The sequence below is a fragment of the Sceloporus occidentalis genome, unplaced genomic scaffold (assembly GCF_023333645.1).
Source record: "Sceloporus occidentalis isolate IW3139 unplaced genomic scaffold, rSceOcc1.0.p SCAF_31, whole genome shotgun sequence".
In the NCBI taxonomy this organism is placed as follows: Eukaryota; Metazoa; Chordata; class Lepidosauria; order Squamata; family Phrynosomatidae; genus Sceloporus; species Sceloporus occidentalis.
In genome coordinates, this window is record NW_028317011.1 from 6,162,980 (window position 1) to 6,184,816 (window position 21,837).

At 38.2% G+C, this 21,837-nt stretch overlaps 2 protein-coding genes across 2 annotated transcripts; both read right to left on the reverse strand.

The window, feature by feature from the left end:
* Positions 1 to 6,996: 6,996 nt before the first annotated feature.
* LOC149298767 (tubulin alpha chain-like) lies at positions 6,997 to 17,708 on the reverse strand. Its single transcript, XM_089487084.1, has 4 exons — positions 17,505 to 17,708; positions 11,633 to 11,840; positions 8,493 to 8,641; positions 6,997 to 7,971 (listed from the first exon to the last, which is right to left on the reverse strand). The coding sequence occupies exons 1-4, from the start codon at positions 17,706 to 17,708 to the stop codon at positions 6,997 to 6,999; spliced, it is 1,536 nt and encodes a 511-aa protein (XP_089343210.1).
* Positions 17,709 to 18,600: 892 nt separating this feature from the next.
* On the reverse strand, positions 18,601 to 21,542 carry LOC149298768 (tubulin alpha-1D chain-like). Its single transcript, XM_089487010.1, has 3 exons — positions 21,368 to 21,542; positions 20,066 to 20,214; positions 18,601 to 19,578 (listed from the first exon to the last, which is right to left on the reverse strand). Exons 1-3 carry the CDS (start codon positions 21,540 to 21,542, stop codon positions 18,601 to 18,603), a joined length of 1,302 nt encoding a protein of 433 aa, XP_089343136.1.
* Positions 21,543 to 21,837: the final 295 nt, after the last annotated feature.

Genomic DNA, 21,837 nt, shown 5'->3' on the forward strand with positions numbered 1-21,837 from the left:
TGAATATAGGACAAGACCAAGGATCGTGTATGGTTTACGGTCCTAAGGTGGTACAAAACATGGACAGACTAAGTGGGACAATTGGCTCTTATGGTCCTCTGTCATCTTCTTTATTTCTTGACATATAAGATCCAAACCTAATTTAAACATAAACATAAGGCATAAATGCAGAAGCACAATATTTACCCTGAAACATTTCCACTCCAGGGTTCTTGGGCAGGAACTGGCTGAATATTTCCTTTCTCCCGCTCTACCTGTTCCATCGAGCACATTACAATTAGGTGCACTTGAAAATGAAGGTAAGTACCTTGTAAGTACAATCATATATGTTTTAGGTCACTGCAGCTTTTGCACAAAATGGCATAAGACTGTTTTTTGCCACAAGTCAAAACCACGTTTTTTGCCACTCACTCCAGTCAGTGGCGCCAATGCTCAGTCATAGAAGCCCCGGCAGAATTGCCGGCAGTAGTGGAGGATGTCTGCGCGCATTGTGCAGACGTCCACGGCTGCCAGAGAGGAGGATCCAGGTCCCCTGCAGCGCTGCGGGGGATCTGGATCTTAGTCTTGAAGTCAGACCTCTATTTGAGGTCTGATCGTAAGACGTCCTCGAATAAAAGACGAAGGGTATTTTTCAGAGCATTTGCCCTGAAAAAAACCTTGTCTTATAATCAAGCAAATACTGTATATTGTTTTCAGGCATCTGCATATTATCAATTTGTATATGTTCAAGCTCTACTATTTTAGCACAGTCAGACTAGACAGACTCCTTACCATACTGCCTCTGGTAAACAATAGGATGTCTTAATCACTCTGCCAGCCACTCTGGCTAATGAAAGTCTATGGAGGAACAGACTTCATTAGCATTAGCATAAAGAATCAGTGTGGTGTTTGAGCAGGCAAACTTACCCAAAATATCACATGGCTGGAAACAATGGCAACCTCCTCGGCAGATCAAGAAGGTTTATTGGAACAAGGGAGACACAACAGGATTTTCATAAATACTAACATTACTGTATACACCACTATATTTTATGCTTATGGAGAAGAAATGTTTTTACATTAATCACAAGTAGTAAATAAAATAAGTTAAATTATCTATACTATTATTTTGTACAGTTTTAAATGCAAGAGACCTCTGGAGGCATCTACGTGAGCAATCTGAAGCACAGCTCAGTCAACATGTTTCCATGTTACCAGGAAAACATTCTGTAGGTGGCTCCTGTTTCTGTGCCAGTTGGGATTACGATGGCTCCCGTTTTTGTGCCAGTTGGGATTATGGATACATTTTTCAGGTTGATTGTTGGTTGAAGTGGTTTCCAACAGGTAACATTCAGATATTGCAAGTCATGAGAATATAACAGGAATGACATCAGGTACCACATAATGAAAACATGTCAATAGTATGCTTTCAAGAGCCGGGCCCTCTTCTGCTTCTGTAACAGTACAGATTAATGTCCCCACTGTAGCAGTACTATGGAAGCAGCTGGCACTGTATAAATAAATGTATGTTCTTGGGGATCTGTAGACGTTCGGAATATATAAATTAATGTGACCTCTATATCAAATAATGAACATATAACAATTACTTGAATTATCTAGATTTGCACTCTATGCTAAAACTTATTTTATTTATGAAAGAGTTCCCGGTTTCATTCATTTGATAACAAATAATTCTGGTTTTGCAAATTAGAATTTAGGGCTTGTTCAGGCACCAAGTTCCACTTTTAGTGGCCGACTCAAACAGTTCAAGGGAACCCTGGACCTCATGTGCCACGTTTCAGAGAGTAACCAGGACAAAGCCCTATTTATCTTGGCTAACATCTCACAGTCTGGTCTTGACAAATTGAGGACAGAAGAGTCACTTATACCTTACCTATTCGAAGAGTGCATAGAAAACAAGGTAAACAGACCTAAAATTACATTACCTGGTACCTGGTTGGAAACACCTCATATGCCCCCATGTATCTTGTGCATTTGTATTCAAATACATTCAGCAACATCCCCTAAGTACAGTAATATCCTGCATATTTTGTTTTTCTTAGAGGCAGCCAACCTTGGTACCATATACAATGCCATATCCAGTGCCTTGTTCCATTTCAGTTTGGATAACCCCTGAGTATACTGAGGAGACTGTAAATGACCACACAATGAGGTCTTTGAGAATAATCCAAATACTTAAAGTAAAGTAAAATATATATTACTCCAGAGGTGAGGAGGGCTGGCACCTTCTAGCCCAAGGGTCACGTAAAACCAAGTGCTCCCCCTTAATGTAACCAACACACACATACAAACACTAACACATGAACAGTAACAAAAACACATCTACATAGACACACATTCACGCTAACACACACTAACTCACTCACCCACCTTACATGGAGCATGAACCTCTCTACATGGCTCCACTAAGCCCCACTTTCGTGAGCAGGACCAAGCTGCCCCTGCTTCCGAGTTCCCCTGTTTAGCAAAGGAAGTCTATTTTCTATCCCCAGATGTCCCTTTTTTGTAGGAATTTTTGCAAGGTAAGAGTGTATTACAATGTTTAACAATGTGTAAAAAAAGATAAAATATGTTTCTATATAAAATTGTGAAAGCAAACATTATTCTTTCAAATGCCTAAATTAATTAGGCATCTAATTAATCTAAGTAAAGCCTTGCACTCTCATCACACCCTCTTACCTATTTGAAATGTAGGCATGTGAAAAATGGGATTGTAGCTAATAAGATTATTTTTCTTTTTTTTTCATAGAAAGAAATAGAGTCTGAAAAGCAATTCCATATAAAACCTCTGATTTACACTAAGAATCTAATGAAGAAGAACAAAAGCCAAATCCAAAAAATAAAAGTCGGAAACAAAAGCTATAGGTATGGTGGTAGATTGCTAAAAAAAACAAGGGGATTGTGATAACTCTCAATGGGAGGCGATGACACAGTAGAATAACACTTTGTTATGCTCCATTATGTACTAATCTTAAAGTAAACCATACCATGGCTATTTCTGACAGGGCTAAATTGTCCTGTAGACAGTAAAGTATTCTGGCCTAGGTATAGGTATGACAGGGGGAACAGCCCCTCTGTTGAAAAATAGGGGACAGATTATCCTCTTGGGTGATCAGGCCCTAATCCCAGTGCGCCACTGCTCAAAACACTTCTTATAAGGGAGATGTCACATCTCTCCGGAACTGACCCATTTACACTATGGAGAACTCCATATGATGCAGTAATAGGTGCTGTGTGCCCTAAAGGCATAGAGCTCCAGGACTTGTCATGCCATGATGCTCAGTAGGAAAGATAGAGGCTGTGACAGAATGATCTGTCAGACAGGTTACTACAGCTCTCTTGGTGAACCCGTTGCAGGATGCCGCGGAGGGGAAGGCTGGGGTCTCCCCCAAGGTAAATATATCTGTCGATTTATAAGAGGCCCATGTGTGGTATAGCAAGTTTCATGATTTTTAAAGATTTGCACCAACTCTGTGACTGCGTGTCAGAGCGGCTATGGGCATAATGTTCCATAATTATCAGACTAACCTTGTAAGAAAGCCCAGATTAATTGGTACACTCCAGGGCAGGGTCTGATTAGTTATCTGCTAAATAATTTGATTGCGTGAAGCCAGAGACTTAAAGGTAATGATTTTTTTCCTACACATATTATTATGTTACCCCATGTTGGTAGCCATTCCATTCAACTAGGCAATTAAGGAACACAATTAAGCAGTTAACATAATAATGATAAAATGTATGACCAATATTCTCTTGTAACAACTAGCATGGGTGGCATGAATCTTATTCAATTTTTTCAGACAGACATCAGAAAAAGTCTGTCTGATTACTCGGGTTGAATTCATCCCACTGGCTGCTTGTGAATAATAATGAATGAAGAATTATTAAGCAAAACATGCAATTCATTTGCCTCAGCCAGTTAAGTGACTTAAGTTAAGTATGCCTAATAACATAAGTTTTATTTTCACAGTATGGTTAGAATTGCATTAAGTAACCTGGTACTAAGATTCTGCATCATGAATGAAATATGTTAAGAGCTTTTCTTTCAAGCAAAGGTTATATTGAGTATATATATTGTCCTTTAGCCCAGCTTATTCTTTAGTATTCACATTGGATGTTTTGATGTTGCCAAGCAACATGCACCATTGCATAGGACAAGTTGTTCCATTACAAAAATTGTTATTGTACTAATTTGGAAAAAAAAGGTGTTTGGGGCATAACAGAATAAAAATGAGATACCAACTTGTGGTTAGATGTTTTCCCTTAAATGACTTATAATTTAGTGATTTCCATCAATCCAATAGCAAAAGAAATAGCAATTACAATAGAAAAATATTAAAGTCGATATTGTTTCTGTATAATGAGCATGGATGTCTGCATATGTTTCTCCATACCATGGTAGGTATCTGTTTTGATCATGGTGTCACAGACATGAAGACAAAAAAACATGCAAAATATCAACTGCAGCAATTTATAAATCATTTTGAGTCCATATTTTAGAGAATGCAAAAAGTAAATCTGTGAACAAAAAAAATATTTATCTGACATATTCAAAGTGAAGATATATCAGGAACTGAAATATAAATGTTGGAAGTGTGATATTAAGCATTGTAGAGATGATGCTCTTTTGTATCTTTTATAGATAACCAACTTTGTGTTTGTATTATTCTTATTACATAATAATTCATAACAATCAAGTGTGGATTATTATGATAGTATAAAATAATCTTTGTAGGCTTGCTACAGAAGAAACCTTCATTTCCGAAGGGGAATTTTCAAAACGCCTTCACGACAGAAGAGAAGGAAATCAAAGGCTGATTGTTTACAATGAAAATGTATATATAAATCATTCCAGCTTTCCTGCTTACAAGGAAGGTAAGTAAACAAACTAGTCCATGGATGTGGATTCTGTTTATGCATTCAGAAATGTTAAGCAATGGGTGGAATCCATTTTAATTTAAAAAGTGACGAATCACGCTTCACTATCTGGAAGTCTGATGTACAAATCTGGTTCCTACTGCAAAGTTGGTGGAGGAGGGAAAATGATCTGGGGCTGTCGTTCAGGGTAAATTCTACAGCATGCAAATTTAGACGACTGTATGCTTCCAGGTCTTCTCGTCCAACATTGCCATTGCTCATTTGGCTGAATGGGTGCAAATTACCACACTCAATAACCTTACCCAGATGGTTGGACGGGTTTGGTGTGAACTTGAGCCCTGATCTCAACCCCATTGAACACCTTTGGAATCAAGTGAAATGGAGATTGCTACCCAGGCCTTCTCATCCAACATCAGTGCCTGACTTTACAAATAATCCTCTACTGGATGAAAAGGCAACAATTCCCACAGAATTGGTAATGGAGAAACACTCCATGTCTAATGGGATGTTGAAGCCTCCATGGGTGACTTCAGAAGAAGAAGTGGGAAAGCCAGATAGCATGAACCTCAAATAAGGTGAAAGAGTGATGAAGCAGAGAGAATAGGTTGAAAAGTGCAAGTTGGGGAAAAGGTCGAGTTGGGGAAGCCTATACCACCACTCTTCCTGTCATCAAGTCTGGGAGTGTGAGTGAGGTGGACGCCACCATAAGAGAGAGCAGTGGGAGAGACAGTGTTACAAGAGGTTTGCCAGGTTTCAGTTAGAGCGAGAAGATGCAAGGAACTAGAGGTGAATTGGTCATGTATGGCTGTTAGTTTATTACACACAGTGCATTCCAGAGAGCAAATGTAAAACCAGGGCAAGAGGAGTGGCAGGGTATACGAGACTGCGGTTTCTGGAACCTTGAGTGGCAGAGGAAAAGAAAGGTAGAAATAAGGGAGGCCCAACACCACACCCAGGATTTAGGTAGATGCCCCCAAAGTAAACAGGAATAAGACTTGTGGAAGCAAAAAAATTACAACTTTCTACATTTATCAAAATTATACTGCAGTGCTACACTCTTCTTCATTCATCTAATTTACTTAAATCATTAGCCATTTGGCTAATTCCACCAAGAAAGTCTCCCCTGTTGCAGATCCTTCTATCTAAAGCCCAAATGTGCCTATGGGCCTATGTTGCAATTAAAGAAGATGTAATACCTTACATATTGGTGTGCTTTAAATGCTTAGGCCTATTTTAGGCCCTCTCCTGCCCTAAATGTCATGTAAGTACCAGACATAAGTTCTACCAAGGCTGCGTTTCTAAGTATCTGTAGATGAGTGTTTAATAATACTTCTACTACCCCTTAAATTTAAGTGAAAGGGTTTCCATCACCTTTTACCCACCATAACTTATGTAATAAGTAAAAAAACAGAATAGAAATTATCTTAATTCATTGCATCACAGCCTGATATTGACTCTTTGTTGCAGAGTCATCTTGTGAACAAGCAAGTGGACACGGCCCGGGTGACATAATCTGGGAGCCTTTAACCTATACAGCATTAATGGAATACAGACCTTCAGTTACTGTGTCAGGAAAAGGAGCATTTAGAAGTGGTCAAGCAAGCCAATGGTTTGTAAGAAGTGCCATAATAAATCACAAGTTTAGTTGAGTGGTCCAATTGGTTGTCTGTCAAGTGTGTGAATTTAGTGTTTGAACACACATATTGCATATGCAAGGTATACGATTTCTCCAAGGCACAATAGTTATTAACTTTCATGATAACTTATTTATACTCAGATTCCAGATTCCTAATAAATCTAGAAACATGTCTACTTCAGTATTGTTTAAATAATTTACCCATCCTTCCAATTATCTTCAATGTAGCCATCGCCATGAAGCATAGAAATACATGGAAGATGTTCAGCTGTAATACTTTGATGTTTTACAAATAAGTGAAAATACTTAATGTGATAATACTTTATTAACAATTGAAAATAAAAAAGCACATTGTTTTTGTAATAGAAAAAAAATAGATCAAGATACTAATTTCTGGATATCAAATATGCATTTGCAGTGGTGAGGAATGGTCTTTCATTGCTAAAGGAAAGAACACGCATTTAAACACTTAATTGTGCATATCAAATTGTTTCGTCTTCATCCTCATTATCACCTGCTTCTGTCCCTACCTCTTCATAATCTTTCTCCAAGGCAGCCATGTCCTCTCTTGCCTCAGAAAATTCTCCTTCTTCCATTCCTTCTCCTACATACCAGTGTACAAAGGCTCTCTTGGAGTACATCAAGTCAAACTTATGGTCCAACCTTGCCCAGGCCTCTGCAATAGCTGTGGTGTTACTCAGCATACAGACAGCACGTTGGACCTTCGCCAAATCCCCTTCTGGAACCACAGTTGGAGGCTGGTAGTTAATGCCCACCTTAAAGCCAGTAGGACACCAGTCAACAAACTGGATTGACTTCCTGGTTTTAATTGCAGCTATGGCTGCATTAACATCTTTGGACATCACATCTCCTCTGTATAAGAGACAACAAGCCATATATTTACCATGTCGGGGATCACATTTAACCATTTGATTATTAGGTTCAAAGCAGGCATTGGTAATGTCTGGCACAGATAGCTGCTCATGATATGCCTTTTCTACAGATACAATAGGTGAATAGGTGACAAGAGGGAAGTGTATCCTAGGATAAGGCACAAGATTAGTTTGAAACTCAACAAGATCTACATTCAGTATTCCACTAAACCTCAAAGAGGCAGTAATAGAAGACACAATCTGTCCTATCAGTCTATTAAGGTTTATATATGATGGCCGTTCAATGTTCAAGTTACGGTGACAGAGTTCGTAAATTGCTTCGTTGTCCACCATGAAGGCACAGTTGGAGTGCGCCAATGTGCTGTGAGTGGTCAGTATTGCATTATAGGGTTCTACCACAGCAGATGAGATTCTCGGAGCAGGGTACACTGAGAATTCTAGTACAGACTTTTTTAAGTAATCCACAGACAGCTTTTCCATTAACAGAGAACTAAACCCAGACCCTGTGCCACCACCAAAGCTGTGGAAAACCAGAAATCCTTGAAGTCCTTGGCACTGATCAGCCTGTATAAAATAAGCAAAACCAGATTATTCAAGAAGAAATTAGATACCTTGGAATTAAAGGTCATTATAAGCTTTTTACCTTGTATTTACTATTTTTAGAGAAAACTATACCCCATGTAGAGTCTTCTGGGATATATAAAGATATGTAATGATGGGGATATGTCAAATCTAATATGGAATCAGAGTACATAAACAGTATGCTACTTATAGTTGGATAACTTTGCTGTAGCCCATGATAAAAAAAAAAAATGCAAAGGTCTCCAAGATCTAGTGACCAACTTCCATCTGAAGACTGGGCCAAGGGATTCCATATTCTATTCCATAATGTATCAATCAAATAAGCATACACATTAGAAGAAGAGGACAATCATAATGAAGAGTTGTGTGTAAAATAGACAGACAATATGCATTTCTCACAGCCACCCTTTGTTGCGTATAATGACTATGTTGCCAGTTATTAGAGTCACAAGAAAGAAGTTTGAATACATAAAACTCATACCGGCAAGTTTATAAATACTTGCCAATTTCCGAATACGATCCATAACCCTGTCTATCAGTTGCTTGCCGATGGTATAGTGCCCCCGGGCATAATTATTTGCTGCGTCTTCCTTTCCACTTATAAGTTGCTCTGAATGGAACAAAGAACGAGTTTTCCCAATTCGAATTTCATCTGTGATCAATTAAGAGTTAAATTCAGTTTACTGTTTCTTTTTAAGTTTCAGAAACTATTGCTACATATTAGTGTTTTGCCACATATACTAGTTTTCAGTATAATGGTTACTATATTGCTCTAGCCAATAATTAACTATTTTGCTATGTGATACATTTATTTAAAAGCATAACACACAAAGCTTTTTTCAGAAGGTTCATTATTCAAGAAGCGGTTGATACAATAAAAACATGAAAATGTAATGTAAAAAGCATGAAACAACAATAATCTATTAACTATTTAATATTTATAGTGTGAATATAGCAATAGTAAACATGTAATAAGACTCTCTGCAAATTATGATGTATTTTCAAAGAAAAATACAGAACAAAGTGTGTCTCTTAGCCTTTGAACATTTATTTCAGCATCCTGCAGTAAAGTAGGAAAGTTCTCTCCATGAAAATTGTACTTTTTAATAGTCTGAGTTCATTATTAACAATGAAGGGCTGGGTCTTTAAATTTCATTACAAATAGCTCATTTTGCAGTGGAAGCCCCTTGAAAAGTGGAAACAGCAACTTACCTACAAACTCTCTTTCCAACTACCACTCAGTGAATAAACCCTTTAGATGACATGTAATTACATATGCAGAGTAGTTGGAGGAAGGAGTGTCTTTCCTTTACTAAAGCATTTTTCTGATCAAATGGTAGTATGTACTATGTATTACACATTAAACATGACTAATTCTCAAGTCATCTTCTCTGCAAGGACTCTTAATATGACATCTTTGCTCCTTGTACATTCCTCAACTTAGCACGGCAAGCACCCCTATGCATCCACGTTGCACTATGGCCAAACCCAATTTTTAGGGTAGTGTGGTTCGAAGAACGGTTAGGATGAGCCGTTATAAGAGTTTTAATATGACTGTTATCTCTTTCCAACTACCACTCATTTTTCTGATCAAAGGGTAGTATGTACTATGTATTACACATTAAACATGACTAACCCTCACTTCATCTTGCAGAAGAGGCTTACTGTGGTTGGTCCTTCATAATACATAGTGAAGAGAATTAGCTTAAATATTTTAACTAACCAAATTTCACTGTTTAATAGGTAAAGCCATAAGTCTGAATTGTGATTGCAATGTTGCATGTAAAATCCTATCGTGTCCACTAGAGGCTGCTGGTAAACCACATGCTAGGGATAAATCTGCACAATCCCAGCTGTATTACATGACATTGTCCACATGTACAGCCATCAGCCTAATTAAACATTTCTGCTTTCCAATGTTGGTGCAACAACTAATATTGGTAATAAGGCGAACATGTGAAATGATTTCAAGTTTTACGTTATGTATCCAGTTTTAATTCAATTTCAGTGTTACCATCCTATGTGGGACCTCTACAATGGTTGCCTCTGTGTGAAAGTATGTCTCTCAGGCTTTCTCCAAACTACCGGAACGTTTAACCTACAAACATGTAACCCATTTTCTTTCATCTAAACCTCTCCTCTATAATCTGGTTTCTATCCACAACACTACTGAAGCAACCCTGACGAAAAAGATTAACCATCTTTTCACCGATACAACAAAAGTTTACTTTTTGCTTATCCTTTTGGATCTCTCTGCCACCTATGACCACTTCTTTCACCTGCAAACCCTTAATTCTCATGGCATTCATGACATGGCTCTCTCCTGGCTCAAATCCTTACTCTTTGACTGTACATTTAACATCTCCTTCTCTGGCACTTCAAGACTATGTTCTCTTTATCTATACATCCTCTCACAGACAGCTAACCTCTTTTGAATTCCAGTACCAGTTCTATGCTGACAAAATGCTAATCTACCTTTTCCTCACCTCTTGTCCGTTCTTCTAACTTACCTGTCTCTCTGAAATTGGATGCTGAATGGCATCCCCCCTACCTGTGACCTGATTATTTCATTGTCTCTCTATACCCAATTCCTGGAACTCCATCACTGTTGACAATTCCACAATATATGTTGATGTTGCTTTACTTCACCCATCATATCCAGTCACTCATCAAATCCTGCCACCATCACCTTTGAAATATCTCTCAAATCCATCCTTCACATAAGAGAATGCTAAAATGCTTATCCATCTTATAATATCCCATGTGGACTATTGCAACTCTCTACTGGCTTTCCCCTCTCCAGTTTTTCACCACTCCAACCCATCCTGAACTCATCTGTCAGATGTTCTTATCCTGCCATGCTTCCTCTGTTGTACCAATATGACAGTCCCTCCATTGGCTCCCCATTGAAAAAACGTTACCTGCATAAAGTTCTATACTTTATGCATGCATTCCAGTGGTAAGAAAATAATTCCTGATCTCAGGCATGACAAGGGAATAGTGACATATAGATGATATAAAGACAGCATCAGAGAATAGATCTCCAAACCTCAAACCACAACATTTAGTGACATAAGTAGAACTAGGTTTGCAACAACCATCTTAAACCTGGTTGCCTGAACCTATAACTTAACTGTACAAGCAGGTGAGTATTTGGAGTATGTGACCATTAAACACTGCCAATAACTTGCTTTGAGACATTCTGTTCAGGCAAAAAATGTTGTCCATTGTACTGTTTATTGATGGCAGAAATTAGTGCTTAAAGACTATTCAAAGCTTTTTGCAACTTAAATTAAGCGTGACTTTTAAATAACAAAAAGAAAACAAAAAAAACAACAAGCTGACAAGAAAATTTTGGGAGAAAAATAGTTGTCTTTTTTATACTGGTGCCAGAAGAATAAATGCTTCACAGTATCGTGCACTTCAATGATTAATTTGTACTAGACTTTTACTTTATAACACAAATCTAGCAAACATTTAAGCATTAAAACCCATGGCATGGTAGCTTATTAATTAATTCTTATTTTTAAGGAATGACAATTCTACTATAATAAAATAGGCCAACATATGCTTTTCTATTTTACCTGGTCAGACACATTGATATGTGTTTAGCTATCTAATGGTTGATAATGAGATAACCTACCTATGACTGAAGGCTCCAGGTCTACAAAGACCGCTCGTGGGATGTGTTTTCCACATTCTGCTTCACTGAAAAAAGTATGTGAAGAATTGGCTTCATCAGCAGCAATGGTTCCATCAGGATGTATTCCATGTTCCAAGCAGTATAGTTCCCAGCAAGCGCCACCTATCTGAACACCTGCTTGGCCAATATGGACTGATATACATTCCCTCTGCGCAGAAATAAAAAGTGTTAAACTGCGAACCAGATATATTGTTCAATGCCGCGGCTGCCTCTTAAATGTTCTTCTCTGCAAGGACTCTTAATATGACATCCTTGCTCCTTGTACATTCCTCAACTTAGCACGGCAAGCACCCCTATGCATCCACGTGGCCAAATCCAATTTTTAGGGTAGTGTGGTTCGAAGAACGGTCAGGATGAGCCGTTATAAGAGTTTTAATATGACTTTGTTATCTCATTCCAACTACCACTCATTTTTCAGATCAAAGGGTAGTATGTACTATGTATTACACATTATGTATTACACATATTAAACATGACTAACCCTCACTTCATCTTGCAGAAGAGGCTTACTGTGGTTGGTCCTTCATAATACATAGTGAAGAGAATTAGCTTAAATATTTTAACTAACCAAATTTCACTGTTTAGTAGGTAAATCCATAAGACTCAATTGTGATTGCAATGTTGCATGTAAAATCCTATCGTGTCCACTAGAGGCTGCTGGTAAACCACATGCTAGGGATAAATCTGCGCAATCCCAGCTGTATTACATGGCATAGTCCACATGTACAGCCCCAGCCATTACTGCTTTTTTTTTTTTTTGTAGCTAATAGGTAGCAGGGCATTCATAAGAAGAATGCTACACAATAACACATTGTCTGCTTTTTCTGTACGTATTAGTGTGCTTTTTAGGGCTGTATTACACCAAACTCCTGGAAACAGGACATAAACAAAGGAAAGATAGTACGCAGGTTAAGCCACACACAAGGCCCTTTAAAGAGTTTTAACGAAAATATGATAATATTTGTGCATACTTGGCCATAAGAAATTACAGATGTCATAATTGCAAATATTATTAGTGTTGGTTTCATGGGGCCTTAAATTGGAGCTACTGTACCTGGCCTTTTTTTGTCCCTAGGAGCTAATTACACATCCACATGTCATTACCATGAACTTGTACTTACAAACAACTTCAGCTAAACAGGATTAATATATAAAGTTTGCTTTCCAATTTTTACAGTCAATACATTTCCCCAAGAAACACAGATTTTAAAAGAACATATCTGATCTACTTTAAAAGTTAAACGTATATTGAGAGCTAAAATGCCGTGGATCTCAGTTTAGGTAACTTTCATTTAACCTGTAATGGTGATTCAGTTTAAATTGACAGCCTCAAGAAGGTTCAATATGTGCAGGTCAGTTTTGTGTATTCTTACAATATACATTTAAACATACTTAAAGACATACAGTTAGAGATCTACCCTTCTCTAACCATGTAGAAATCCCTATAAATGTAATCCTGCTCTATGCTACAACTAAACAGAAAAATACACGTTTTTTTTTTTTGAGAATCAATCTCCAGAGTACTATGGAAAATATGCTCATATTATTATAATTATGATAAAGTTGCATTTTGCTACATAATCCCTCTGTTTAATAACAGAGCTAATCAAATATTTTATCAAAGTTTTACCAGCATTTCTTAGGATAAATACAATTGGTATAAACCATATTGGGAAATCTAGTTTTATAGATCTTCCTAAATGCATAGAACTCAAAACTTTCCATTTCCTTAGTTTTCCTCTTATTTATGATTGTGAATCTTGCCAGATAGAACTGGTTTATACATTCAAAACTTACCATGGTATACAAAATGCTGCAGCTTTGCAAATCACACCAACACTAACACTAATTTTGCTTCCACTTCAGCTGTGTCAAGCAAAAAGGAACAATCCTTAAAGGGCCAGAGCTTTTTTCTGACCAAAGAGATTGCTGTTTAATGTGGGATACACACAACACATAACGAAAGCCTTATTGAGTATCCATAAAATGCAATATAGTGTTCGAACTGGAAAAAGCGAATTGTTAGCTCTTTATCTTATAATTATGTTTATAGAATGGAGTAGCTAAACAGTTACTAAACATATACTGCAGGGCTGCATTCAAAACAGTTTTTGTACCTCTTCCAGGTGAAATGAGCCATCTGCTCATTTTATTAGATATATTGAATCAATTTAGTGTTAAAAATTGAAAAATGGCACCTAACAATATATATATATATATATATATATAGTGTAATATAGTCCAATTATTTCAATTATATGTGGGCAATGGCAATTCACTCATTGTTGAGCAGTCTACTGCATGGAATTAAGACCCTAGGGTAACTGTGCTCTTCCTTTTATGGATCCGATTCCTCAAGATGGATGTCTGTTCAATGGAGGCAGAGAAGAGTTAATAACAAATATATTTATTATTATTATTATTATTTACATTAGGATGCTAAGAAAGGCTCCCATAGGACTGCAGGTTTGCATTTGAATAAATAAAAAATAAAAAAAATAAACAAATAAAAAAAGTCTCTCAAAGTCAGCTCTGCTCCTCTACATACAACGCGTTTCGCACTTCAGCTTGGCTTTTTCAAGTATCCTGAATACTAGTGGGAAGGTGCAGCTGGTGAGGTGCAAGGCACAGTGTACACAACACTGTTTTATAGTGATATGTTCATTCTATTAGATAACACCATACAATATTCCTGGGCCCAGTATGTGTACCACACACAGGTCCACCCATAATGTTTGGGCCATGACATGATGTCATAGGACGTTCTACCCATGTAACAGCTCACTTCTACCAACCCTTTACATAACAGTGTAACCATAGGACTATTCAGGCAAACTCCATAATGTTGGCAGCTATAGAACATATAGGTTTCATGACAGCAATACTGTGATTCACAAAAGTGTCTAGACAATATGGGTTGTTGCTGGCAAGTCTGCCCTCCAACCCATATAACCAACTGCTGTCAAACTACTGGAGTTATATAGTTCCTCCCTACTATTTTCTTTTATGTAGCAATGAACTGCTGTCCAGACAAAAAGGGCAAGAAGCCAGATAGTCTGGATTGATACAAGGGGATGTTGATGGGTCAGAAGCAGAATGACATATATGATTCATTTTTTAGGAACATCGTGCAGTCAATTTGGAGGGTCCTAGGTCTAAGCTTAAATGCTGTGAAAGCAGGTGGGGATAGCAGTAGTTGGTGAACCCCAAGGATATCATTTTATATGTACATGTACTTTGAGGTTTGTCTATGTACTTTGGTCCTAATACTTTTCCACTTACATACATGTACAGAACAATTTTGTAGGCTCTGTGAACTGATATTGGCTCAAAGAGAAGTGCACAAAACAAGCTGTAGATTAGCTCAATAAGTGCTACTTAGGCTAGGTTTCCACTTGGGTTTTTGTCCTGCGTTTTTTTTCTTGATGAAAAACGCCAAGAAAACTGCCACTGCATTTTCCTGCGTTTTGGCGTTTTTTTCTGGAGTTTTTTCTGGCGTTTTAGCCTTTCTGTGGAAATTGCTTTTTTTGACCTTAGGCAGTTTTTACAGCCTTTACAAGTTAGAAGTTTCACCCAGCTAAAAGGGATTAGGATAAATGGCAAGTATCTGCCCCCTGATGTCATTTACTTGGTAGAGTTCTACTTAAACGCCCCGGCGGACCCTTTTGTCACTTTTCTGTGGTTTGTAAGGCCTGCTTTATTCCGAATGTCTGCTCCTCTAGGAAGATTGGCCCCAAATGATGGTGCAAATTGTTTGCTGTTGCTTTTGGCACGCAGGATCCAGTTGATGCGTCGCGTATGTTTGTTTGTAATGGCATGTTTGTTCCAAATGGTGTAGAATTCAATATGAACTTTGTTTTGTGTGAAACTGTTTGTTTCCAGCCTATTTCTCGTAGGACACACAGATACTGGGTCCATCCTCTGCATTGTAACTTTGGAAAAACGCCATAAAAAACGCCAAGGCAATAAACCCACATGGCTTTTTCATGGCGTTTTCTCTCTCCCATAGACTTCTATTGGAGAAAAACGCCAAGATTTCCTTGCAAAAAACGCCAGAGTGTCAACATGCTGCGATTTTGAAAAACTGCCACAGAGCCCAAAAAAGCAGAAAAACGCCAAAGAGGACTGAAAAAACGCCAAACAAAAAAACGCCAAGTGGATATGGCATCGTGCGATTTCCTATTGAAAAACAGCTAACATCTGGCTGCTGCGTTTTTTCACTAAAAAAACGCCAGGTGGCGCTATTGGCGTTTTTATGGGTGTTTTTAGCTAAAAAAAAACAAGTGGAAACCTAGCCTTACAGCAACGATAACCTAGAGGACTTGAGAAATCAAGAGGCTCTGGAGGCCTATGAATAATGTAACATGATAAATGAACTAGCAGCAAAAAAGATAAAACTAAAGCAACAAAAATGGCCTTACTGATATTTTAGCTGCCGGGTGGCACATCCTTTTCCCTCAGCAATATCACAGTAACAATAATCTACACATAGTGGCAACAGTGAAACCTCACAGACAATAAGGATGTATAGTTAAGGTGAAACACTTTTCATTTTAACTGCAGGCCTGGCCAGAGGTCAGTCAACCTAGTCCTCGGATGGTAGGCCCATGGAGGCATTTGCCCATGTGCCACATTACCAGCTGCAGCTAGTGCCCAACAGAGGTTGAGTGACTCATGTTTCTGCTCACCACTGGACCGGCCCCATCTAAGCAGTGTAGGCAACTGCCTAGGGTGTTGTTCTCAAGTGCATGTAAGCATTGAGGCACCAGAGACATGGTTTGCTTACTACGCTAGAAAGCCTAGGACCAGACGGCTTTATAGCAAAGAATCACGAGGTTTCTCAGCAATGTGAATAAATTGGTGTAGTTTTAATTCCACACGAGTGGCGACTTTTCAACCCAATAGGGTTTTCTTTTAAGCTATAAAAGTGCAATACAAAGGTCAGTTCTTATATACAGATCAATCTCAATTAACAATCATGTGTAAAAGAAAAAGGTGAGCATAATCATCTCAATCTTAAAGTGACAATGCATATTATCTGCACAAAGAAAGCGAGAAAAAACAATTCTATTTCTGCATTGAATGACCAAATAATGTACAACAAATTACAAATCAGTGCAATAATAATGTAACAGAATCAAGTAAGGACATAAAAATGTCAAAAATATCTTATATATCAAACCTGTTGCCATATCAGCATAAATCTAAATAAAGTGCTAGTGACATCTAGTGGTCAAATAAAGTAATTTAGAAAAAAAAGCACTAAAAACAATAATCTACACGTCATTCTCAAAGGAATAAAATCATTTTATACAATGAGTGTGACATTAGATATGACGCACAGCTGAACCCAAACATTTTTTCTTACAAATTGTTAATTACAAAAAATTGACATGACAATAATTTGTTGTAAAAACTTTATTAAAGATTTTTAAACACCTATATATATGTGATAGGTCTGATAGATCTGGTTTTGCTCGCATGCATGTTGTATATCATTCACTTTTGGTGTTACGTAGGCAGCACTACTCTGAAAAAGGTTGAATCCTCATCCTCACTGACTGGACCAAATTTATATGGCTTGCTACCCTAATGCAGGCACTTACCCAACTCCATAAAGGGCAAATTCGAAATACTTTGGGCACAGTGCAGTGGCCAGACTGTCAAGCATTCCTTACGCTGGCCAAAAACCCAAGTTTGAACTTGGTGTTACCCTTGATTCCTTCACTCCCCCTTCCATGTTTACCCATGAAATAATGTATCACAAATGTATCCTGTCCTTTGCAATACATTGTCATTTTGCATGCAATACTAACACCCTCTTTTTACCACTCAAATCCATTCGCACCATAACCTTCACTGGCTTCTCATACCTTCCAAAAACGTTGTCCCCCACACTAACACCAATGCACCTCCTTATATCTCTTCCCTCTAAGTAGTCTTCTAACCAGCCTCTGCTTCGTAACTCTTGCAAAGAAATTGGTTGACGAGGCATCTCAAGGATTTCATCATCCATGGCGCGTCTATTCTCTGCAATTTTCTACCTCATTCTGGCAGATTCTCACTTACCACCAACTTTTCTCAGGAGTTTAGTTTCCTTGAATCTGTACAAAAGCAGTCTCACTTTGTTTAAATTTCCAGTTTATATTCTCTATTGTAATAGTACTATAGAAAACAATACTTTCGTTGGATTTCTAGTTTGCTTCACCGAAGATGTGCTTGGGAGTGTCTGCACTATTTATTATTTCACTCAGAAGCATAGCTACCCCACACATCAGACAAGGCATACTAAATCAAAGACAAAAACATCGGTTTTAAATATTTAACTTTATACGGTCAAAGACATAGTATACAAAGTTTCATTGTACTTTAACAGGGTCCAAATATCAAAGCTTGAGCGCTTCCAGAAACACCGTACCCAGTTTTTGTAGTTTTTATTCAATTAACATCACATTGTACTACTTGGGCTGCTTCCATTGAATCACATGCCACTACTGGACACAGCACTGACTAAAGTGTGTTTTAGGGATTGAGACAGGACTACGCATTTCCAGAATGTCATGTTATACTATTCAGCTAAGCTATGTATGTTAGCCTACACCTAGATGGACCCTATAGACTAAACTCATAATTTATACAAGTTTATTTTTTAAAGAGATGCCGTTTTCCATAAAAAAGGAAAGCCTGAGCCAACTAAGAACATAATATGGTTGTTCATCTTTATTAGAATTCAGTGAGTAAACAAGATTATATACAAGCACATAGATAGAAGACATGACAAGACCATCACATGATTAAAGTTACAGAACAGATCTTAGGTTCAACATTGCATTTTATTTGTTTTCCCCCTTTAACATGACAGCTTACACAGCCTCACAGATTCTACTTCTAATTCATGTGATTTTGAATCAATATTCATCCTCTTCTTCCTCCTCACCATTACCAGAGTCTGCCCCAACCTCTTCATAATCTTTTTCCAAGGCAGCCATATCCTCCCTAGCTTCAGAAAATTCTCCTTCCTCCATTCCCTCTCCAACGTACCAATGGACAAAGGCTCTCTTGGAGTACATTAGGTCAAACTTATGGTCTAACCTTGCCCAGGCCTCAGCAATTGCTGTGGTGTTACTCAGCATACAGACAGCACGCTGGACCTTAGCCAAATCCCCTCCTGGAACCACAGTTGGAGGCTGGTAGTTAATGCCCACCTTAAAGCCAGTAGGACACCAGTCAACAAACTGGATTGACTTCCTGGTTTTAATTGCAGCTATGGCTGTATTAACATCTTTGGGCACCACATCACCTCTGTACAAAAGGCAACAAGCCATATATTTACCACGCCTTGGATCACATTTCACCATCTGATTGGAATATTCAAAGCAAGCATTGGTGATCTCTGGCACAGACAGCTGCTCGTGGTATGCCTTCTCTGCTGATATAATGGGCGAGTAGGTGACCAGTGGGAAATGGATTCTAGGATATGGCACCAAATTGGTTTGGAATTCTGTAAGGTCAACATTCAAAGCACCATCAAACCTCAATGAGGCTGTAATGGAAGACACTATTTGTCCAATTAATCTGTTTAGGTTGGTATAAGATGGACGTTCAATGTCCAAGTTACGGTTGCAGATATCATAGATGGCCTCGTTATCCACCATAAAGGCGCAGTCCGAATGCTCAAGTGTTGTGTGGGTTGTAAGGATTGAATTATATGGTTCAACCACTGCAGTGGAGATTTGTGGAGCAGGATAGACTGAGAACTCAAGCTTGGACTTCTTCCCATAATCAACAGAAAGCCTTTCCATCAGCAGGGATGTGAAGCCAGAGCCAGTCCCTCCTCCAAAACTGTGGAAGACCAGGAAGCCTTGGAGGCCACTACATTGATCCGCCTGAAAGCAAGACAGGCAACATAAAAAAATTAAACTTAGATACTAGAATGATTATGAAAACATTTCCCAAAGCAAATTCTACTAATACATAAAGAGTTATGTATAAAGACATTAGTCTTGTCACCAGGACCAATGATCTGCTCCTGCCATTTATACTATGACACTCAAACTTCGCATTGTTTGATATCCCCATTTCTCATTTGCACAAGTTAAAGTACACAAAATATGGGTTGCATTTTGCACAATCTACAAGAACTGAATGGTTCTGGTCTGCATTTCATATCCCCAATTTACTATGTCCCTCCCTGTTAAGTTCCCCACATTTTGGGGTCTTTTGTTAGAGGGCACCGATTTAACTCATTATGCAAGGCCAATGTAGCCCATTTTACAGCAGACTGTGTGCAGTTAGAATTGCACAGGGCGGCTTATGCTAGAATATAATCATGGGATTTATAGGCACACAACAGTCTATTTGTAATCTACTTGCCATTTTACGGATCCTGTCCAACACAGAGTCCACAATCTCCTTTCCAATGGTGTAGTGACCCCGAGCATAATTATTTGCCGCATCTTCTTTCCCAGTTATTAGCTGCTCTGGATGGAAAAGGGTGCGATATTTTCCAGTTCTGATTTCACCTGTGGGTAGAAGCAATGTTGATGGGTTGGAAAAGAATATACACATTTGTTTTAAACATTGGTCCTTTAGAGAATTCATAGAAATTTGAAAGTAGATAACTATTCAGCCCATCTAAACTGGCATCCCCTGATTAAAAAAAACAGACAGCTTTATGCCTATCCCATATATGTTTAAATACCCTCACTGTGCCACTTCTGATGGGAGGCTGTTCCATTTACGTCCCACATCTCAGTAAAGCAATAATTCCTTGCATTACATCTAAGCCTCCGACTCTAGTTTTAGATTATGACCTTGTGTGCCAAAATTTTTCCTTCTCTGAAAAAAGAAAAAAAGAAAAAAAAAGCTTCCAGCCTGTACTTAAATTCCTTTAACTCCTGTAGTACCCTGCTACAAGCTGCACTTAAATTAGACATTTTTCCCCAGGACCAGTTGGGCTTTCTTTTAAAACCCTAAAAACACACAGAATAGCAATGATGCTAATACACAACAGAAGGTGCCACTGCCGAGTAATAACACAATTTATGTTCAGCCATATCAACCGATTCCAGGAATGCCCTCATACAGGATTTTGTTTGCTCTAGAGGTTCACATCCATTTATAAGTTACCCTACAGTGTACCATTTTATTTTTAATACTATTGCCCTAAGGGGTTTGGTTAAGGATCTCCTTTTTCTATTTTATATAATAGTTTTGAAATAATTTTCCATTTGCTTCTCCTCTCTGAGAAGTCCCTGCTGCTTTGACACATAATGAGCAGGTACGCCTTAAAGAGCCTCTTACCTCACCTGTACATCTACAGAGCAGCAAATGGATTAAGTGTTTAATTGAGCACATCTCTTGCCTCCGAGCTATATACATCATAAACAGTCTTTCCCGATTGGTTTACAAGCTAAATGTGATCAGTTTAATAACCATCCTCTAAATGCTCTCCGGAACATTGAGTGAAAGTCTAGATCATCCATATCGCTCTAGAAATAGGAAATGCAGATCTGCTTTAAGAACCTTATACAAAGTATGTGTGTACTAACCAATAGGGATAAATAGGTAACAATTGTAGAATACCTACAAGCATCTACCAATCATGTTTTGATATAGGCATGAGAAATAAGGGGGGGGGGCCCAAACAAAACACACACACTTATGGTACATTACCAATAACTGTTTGCTCTAGGTCAACAAATACTGCTCGAGGCACATGTTTTCCCGAGCCAGTCTCACTGAAGAATGTCCCAAAGGAAGAATCGACCAGGCCCTTCTCAGTAGAAATCATTCCGTCTGGATAGATTCCATGCTCTAAACAGTAGAGCTCCCAGCAGGCATTGCCCATCTGCACTCCTGCTTGGCCAACATGTATAGAGATGCATTCCCTCTATGAAGCCAAAAACAGTTTTTCTTAATGCATCATTACAGAATACACCAAATTTATAAAATCCCATGTTATTGAAGGGCCACCAAATTAGCTTATAATAAGCAACTGAAGAGCACATGGGACAAAGTTCCCAGAAGTAAATCCTGATATTATACATCATGTTGCCATAGTGTATATACATGCTTTTTTGTGTTCAATAGCCACTACTCCCATTCAGAGTTTGCACTATACAGCATGCACAATAATTGCATTG

Bases quoted from the DNA above. Each gene is read 5' to 3' on its own strand.
- LOC149298767 (XM_089487084.1), bottom strand. From the start codon at position 17,708: ATGGATGATGAAATCCTTGAGATGCCTCGTCAACCAATTTCTTTGCAA. The intron at 11,841-17,504 runs GTATTGCATGCA...ATTTCTGCGCAG, and splicing joins GTGGTAAAAAGAGGGTGTTA to AGGGAATGTATATCAGTCCA. The intron at 7,972-8,492 runs GCAAGTATTTAT...TATTTTATACAG, and splicing joins TGGATCGTATTCGGAAATTG to GCTGATCAGTGCCAAGGACT.
- LOC149298768 (XM_089487010.1), bottom strand. From the start codon at position 21,542: ATGGGCAATGCCTGCTGGGAGCTCTACTGTTTAGAGCATGGAATCTAT. The intron at 20,215-21,367 runs GTAATGTACCAT...TTCTACCCACAG, and splicing joins CCTAGAGCAAACAGTTATTG to GTGAAATCAGAACTGGAAAA. The intron at 19,579-20,065 runs GCAAGTAGATTA...TCTTGCTTTCAG, and splicing joins TGGACAGGATCCGTAAAATG to GCGGATCAATGTAGTGGCCT.